This window comes from Brassica oleracea, chromosome C8, assembly GCF_000695525.1.
Source record: "Brassica oleracea var. oleracea cultivar TO1000 chromosome C8, BOL, whole genome shotgun sequence".
NCBI classification, from domain to species: Eukaryota; Viridiplantae; Streptophyta; class Magnoliopsida; order Brassicales; family Brassicaceae; genus Brassica; species Brassica oleracea.
The window spans coordinates 19,651,046-19,657,363 of record NC_027755.1 but is presented as its reverse complement, the minus strand read 5'-3'; the positions used below and the strand labels follow the sequence as shown (position 1 = coordinate 19,657,363).

Sequence of the window (6,318 nt, the reverse complement as noted above, 5' to 3'; positions counted from 1 at the left end):
TGTGTTTTTTTTATCTACTATGTATTAAGAAATAAGTAACACATTCAATAATGTTAAAGAGTAAAAAGCTATGTCAATTGTTCATAGTATAAACCAAAGTTAAACTCAAGCCCAGCCAAATAAATAAAATCCAGAAGACGGACACGTGTCGGCCTGTCAGAGAATGACTTTCCACGTGGCATCACAAGAGGGTCACCAACATATTTTTATATATATAGATTTGTTTGCCACAAATTTACTCATAAGTTTTCATAATCAATCTAGTTATTATAAAATCCTCCCTAAAAATCTTGAAAACTTAAGTTTGGTTTCTATATTTTTCAAAAAAAATAATATTTAACATAAATAATCAAACCAAAAAAAAAACATGTTTAGGGAAAGAAAAAAAAACGAAAAATAAAAATTTAAGTAAAAGGTAAAAGAGAAGACCTAATGCAATTTCGATCAAAGCAAGCATCCTCTACAATCTGAAAAAAAAAGAATCGGATTACAAAAGCCACCACCAATGCAATTTCGAACCAAACCTATATAAACTTTGAAGCGGCAACACAGTGATCGGATCACAAGAACACATACCTACGAGAACCATGAAGACGTAGCGTGGAAAAGACGCATTGCAGAGAGATCAATCAACACTTTTCACCCCGTATCGTTCGCTTTGAAAAAAAAAAAAATGACGAAACGTAAGGTGAATTATTATGGCTGAAAAATATGTTATAGTTAAAGACATGTTGAGATTGGTAAGCATTTTGTCGTGGACGTTACAGAAGTCATTGGATGGAGTCGGATCCTGCAAATTGAAACAGTAATAAATAGTATTAAGTGAAAACAGCTAACGGCATTATATAATAAAGGGAAGGCTGAAACTAAACGCACACCCTGTATTTTCCTTGCTCTCTACGCTTCGTGATGATGGTTCACGTTTCAAGCTAGACCTAGACACTCTCGCTTATCGAGCTGTTTTTGTGATCTCGTCTTCGTGTTTATCACTAATCTCCATTTCCTCCTCTTTCCCATATGTAGACGGGATTTTCCATGACGGTGAACCAATTCAATTGTTTATAGTATAAACCCAAAGTTAAACTCAAGCCCAACCAAAGAAATAAAACCCAAAAAACGGACACGTGTCGGCCTGTCAGAGAATGACTTTCCACGTGGTATCAGAGGAGGGTCACCAACATATTTATATATATATATATATATATATATATATTAGCTAATTTTAGTTTAAAAAGAATACAACTAACATTTATGTTTAATTTAAATCACTCATTAAAGATAAAACTATAATATCAAAATTAGTGTTAGCGTGAATTTTGGACCATTACATTTCATAATATCGTACGCATTAATAATATTTTAGAAATGCAAATGACTTCATAATACATTGATAGTGATTCATTATTTCATGTTTTCAGTTCCCTGGTCTATTATTTAGTCACTTAAGAGTTAAGAAGTATGATCTACTCCATTATTTTAGTCTTCTAAAACGTATGGAATTAAATAGAGTTATATACTGAAACGTTTTCACTTCAAACAATAGTTAAGCTTTTACATTACACATAATTTCATTTTGCTTTATATTATATGTTTAATAGACAATACGAACAAGATAGTATATGTGAATTGGCTTATGATGTCAAATGCTAATTTATTTATTCAACGATATCCTCCTATATGTCCTTTTGATTATGTGTCTTTAATAGGTTAAGTTTTGAAAAATATTAATAATTTGATTGGTTGCTAACATTTATCAGTTATTATTTTAATCAAATCTAAAACTAAAAGATAACTGTAGAATTAATTAATACAAATTACCAAATAACACAAATGATATTACAAATAATGATTTATGATACTAATTGTAGAATTAGAGAAAGAATATATATGCTTTATCAATTTCTTTATTTTTATCAATTAGTTATATATAATTAAATAAACTACTTTTCATTTTTATAGAAATAAATTTAATGGTTATATATTATTATATAAAAGAATTATATTTGTAGGTAAGGAATTATTATAACTTTTAGGGTTGTAAAGCCCACACAAAACCGTTTATAAAAGATCTTTCATGATAAAAGCTTCTGATCATTGTATTGGTCATATTGGAGTTACACGAAAAAATACACTCTTTTTTTTTTCTTGAGAGCTAGAGTATTTTTGGTTTTTCATGTGTTAAACAAAAATATAAAGTAATTCTACAACCAATTATCTGAATTAATTATAATATTTTTTTATGTAAGAAAAAGACTTTTAATGACTAAGGTTTATGTTTTTGAACTATTTCAAATCTCACATATCTTCTAAAAATATATACTGAAATTTTTTGATTATCCAAATATTTGAAATTAAAAATAAATTTTTAAATTTCTAATTATTATTCAAAAATTATAACAGTGTAAAGATAATATATATTTCTTTATATAATATAACTACCCGCAAAATTGCGGGCAAACACCTAGTTGTAAAATAATACGATTGACTACTATATTAAGGCGTAAAGGCATTCATTTGTTGGTGGCTTAAGAGTATTTACTAGCTAGGTGATTCTTTTGTACTCATGCACGTGTATAAATATTTATAAAATAAATATATTATAATAATTGATTAATATTTATTTATAATTTCAAATTAATTTTTAATTTATATGTATAACTTATATTAATAATATTATATTAATTTAATTAGACATAATTTTAGATATGTTAAATTTAGTCGGTTTTGTTGTTTTTTGTTGTCAACATTCGATTTGGTTACCTCTTGGCTATACTGAGTTGTATCTATTTATTTGAATTCAACTATAATATTTTTGTTTTAAATATACTAAAATTTTGATTAATTGCATTTAGGTTGTTTGTCGTCTTAGATATGTAAATATATTTGAATAAGATTCTGTATAATTTAATATATATTAGGCTTAGAATGAGATAAAAGAACTAAGTGTTTGACTCAAAATTACATAAATGGATATAACAATAATATTCTAAAGTCTCATGCATATATATAAATTTACAAAAAAAAACTGAATTATAACAATTGGTTAATGCTTTATTTTTCTACATTAATATGTTTTGAGTCATCTTGTAATTTATATATATAAAATAAAAAAATATTATTATACAATTATATGTTCTTGTGTAGTTAAATCTTTGATTTTGGATAGATTAGTCAAGTAACTCATTTTGTGAGTATCCTAAGTTGCATATATTCTTTCAAATTTAAACGAAAGTATAATTATTTTTTTTTATTTTAATAAAGTCAAATAAAATTAGTAAAATATTTTCGTTACTTTGAAATTATATTTTATGATGTTCAAAGATATGTTTTAAAGGAATATTAATATTTTGTGAACCTTTTTTTTTAATGAAATCATATTATAGATACATATATTTTCGATTTTAAATTTGTTTTAAAAATTTATAAATGCTTCCTTTTTATTATATATTGTTAATTGTAAAAAAACTAAAATTAAACAAAATTAACAATCTAGTAAACTGAAATTACTAAATAAAAAGTTAATAGCACTTAAATGTAATATTTTTTATTCATAAAAAGTACATTTGTAATTAACCGTTCTAAGAATTAATGTGGACGCGACACGTAGAAAATTGACTTTTTAAATAATATTATAAATTTTGATTAATTTTATTAATTGCATTTAGGTTGTTTGTCGTCTTAGAAATGTAAATAAATTTAGTAAGATTATATATAACTTAATATATATTAGGCTTAAAATAAAATAAAAAACGAACTAAAGTGTTTGACTCAAATTACATATGTCAAAATACATATTTTAAAAAACAATTCTGATAAAATTAGTAATAATTCATATAAAACTAGTGTTTAAAATTTAACATTTTAATATGCTGTTAGTTTTTTAAATAAACAAACAAAAAAGTAAAATTTGATCAAATTTACCAATATAAAATTTCAAATTAATATTATATACAGAAAACTAAAATTGATATAAAACATATATCTTTATAAAAAATTTAAAATAACTTTAAAATAAAAACATATCCGCGCGGATGTGCGGATTAAGCTTTTAAACATAATTTTGTACGTACCAGTTGTATCTTGAGCTTGAACAAGATAAATCATCATCACAGCAGTGGCAATGAACACACAGTGTCTCTCCATGTTTTGCCTTAATGTGTGCCAAGGCAAAGATAATGCCTTTTCTGAGATATCAAGCTATGCTTATGAGTTTATATGAGCCACTTCTCAAAAGTCCTAAGTCAACTTCTTATAAGTCTCCGTAGTGAATAGGATACAAAAATAAATTAATTGACGGTGGTGGTACGTTAAAGCAAGTTGAGATAAAAAGACAAGAGTTAAAGATAAGTGGTCCAAAACGCTCTCATTCCTTTTATTTTTTCGAACAACAAGCGCATTCTTTTTTGTAACACAATACTAGATTAATAAAGAAACCCCATCAGCCAAACTAAGCTAAGGGGACTGGGTAGCAGGAATACAATGCCGATTCGGCTAACTCGCACATTCAATAGACATTAAATTGTAAATGCAAAAACTAACTCACAGAGTAAAGCACAGAATACACCAGAGAATATCTCTACAAAGATATGTGTTATTACTAGTATTTTTTTAAATCGAACTTACAAGTATCTCTTTAAACAGAATTCGAACAAGATCAAGATCCTTCTTGACTTGTTCCCCTAGCCTCACACGTCCTAAGACCGAATACAAGATCTCTAGGACCTCTACTCCTTAGCCCTTAGTGTTATTCACTCGCTTCCAAGCTTAGTGAACTCCACTCTTATGCTAAGAATACAATTCTCTCGCCAACCCTAATCCACAGGTCGAATGTGACTATATATACAATACAACCAAGTCGGCTATCCACGCCTATCTACCCAATATTCCCTATCTACCCAAATATGGCAAGTTCCCTAAAACCTCTCCAAAGTCTTTTAGAAAACTTCCATCGTGAGATCTCCCTTCTCCAAGGTGAATCTCTTCAAGCTTGATCCCCAAGAAATATTCGTATCAACTTAGCCTTGATCCGCAATCCATTCTTCTAGTCGCAATCTTCATCTTGACTTGTTCATCCGCACGTACACTTCTCTGTTGCAGACTCTGCTCCATTCGCTGCTGTACTTGCGTCTATATCAGAACGTCCATCTGATCTTTGCATCTACAATCTCCCCCTTTTAGCTTTGGATGTCTCTCAAGTACCTGCACAGATCCGCTCAAACAACCACACATATTCGAACATATATATCATGAATAATACGTGCATAAAAAACTTGAAATTAAGGTTCAAAACATGCGAGTTCAAGAGTTAGAGATAAACATAAAACCAAAACACAAAAAACCAGGAACATTGTTTTATCTCTCACTCCCCAATAATAAAAAACCGAGAAAACTAAAAATTTTCTCCCCCATAATCTAGTTCCCCTGATCATCCTGCTGCTGCGGATTGTCTGTCTCTTCTTCTCCCCCTGCTTGAGAGCATACATAGTTAAAATTCATAAAGATCAGAGTAAATAAATAATTAGATAAAAGTCTTACTTGGAAACAACATGCTTGCAATCTGTCTCACGACGCTAGTCAGAGTCTGCATCGCGGTTGCAAGCTGTTGAATTGCTTCAGAGGCCGTTTCTAGAGCCATCTTTGCCTCTTCAGCATTGATCGGTTGTCCTGGAGCTGCAATCGATCCGAGGTGAATGATCTGGAGCTTTCCAGCAGCTCGTGGAGACTGTCTGTGGAAACCGAAATTCGCACTGTCGATTTCCGTTTAAATTAGGAAACTAGGAAAAACCTAATTTCCCAGAGGTCCCGGAGATCTGTTAATACCACACGCCAAGCAATCAGAACACGAGATAAAAACAACGAAGTATAAAAATCGTAAAAAAAGAGCAAAGAGAAGTCTTATTCCGAGTTTGCGTATCAGCGTTTACAACGAGATATAAGCCTAGGCTCGAGAGCTGTCGGCGAGATTCCTAGTTCTAGCAACCCTAAGACGGCTAAACCTAATTGAGTCACAACTCGAAATAACAAAAACGGAAAGTTGCCTAATTGCTCTAAGTGCTAAGTTTGCTCCGAAAAATCCCTCTCCAAGCCTCTCGCCTAGGACTCCTTATATACTGGCTCCTAGGTCGGTTTACGCTTTTCCTCTTCTGCCCTTAAGCCGTCATAGCATAAAAATGGAGATATTTCATTTTTTCCGATCTTCGTAATTATCTTCAAAATTTCGTATTTATCCGCGGAAACTTGACATTTTACTTTCCTTGCGAACCAAGTGTAAACCGTCATGCGGCTTACGGGCTATTGGTTAAGAAATCGTAAGTTGGG

The 6,318-nt window shown here is 30.0% G+C and overlaps 1 protein-coding gene and 1 long non-coding RNA gene across 3 annotated transcripts in view; both read right to left on the bottom strand.

Annotated features, from left to right (window-relative positions):
* Positions 1–4,228, bottom strand: part of LOC106312225 (probable LRR receptor-like serine/threonine-protein kinase At1g51820) — a 9,509-nt gene extending 5,281 nt beyond the window's left edge. For both annotated transcript variants that reach the window (XM_013749666.1, XM_013749667.1), the window contains exon 1: positions 4,071–4,228. In XM_013749666.1, the coding sequence (XP_013605120.1) occupies positions 4,071–4,143 (73 nt within the window). In that variant the 5' untranslated portion in view covers positions 4,144–4,228. The remainder of the gene's footprint in view (positions 1–4,070) is intronic.
* Positions 376–1,031, bottom strand: LOC106312227. Its single transcript, XR_001264148.1, has 4 exons — positions 879–1,031; positions 766–790; positions 577–656; positions 376–467 (listed from the first exon to the last, which is right to left on the bottom strand). It is a non-coding gene; the product is annotated as an uncharacterized LOC106312227 (long non-coding RNA).
* Positions 4,229–6,318: the final 2,090 nt, after the last annotated feature.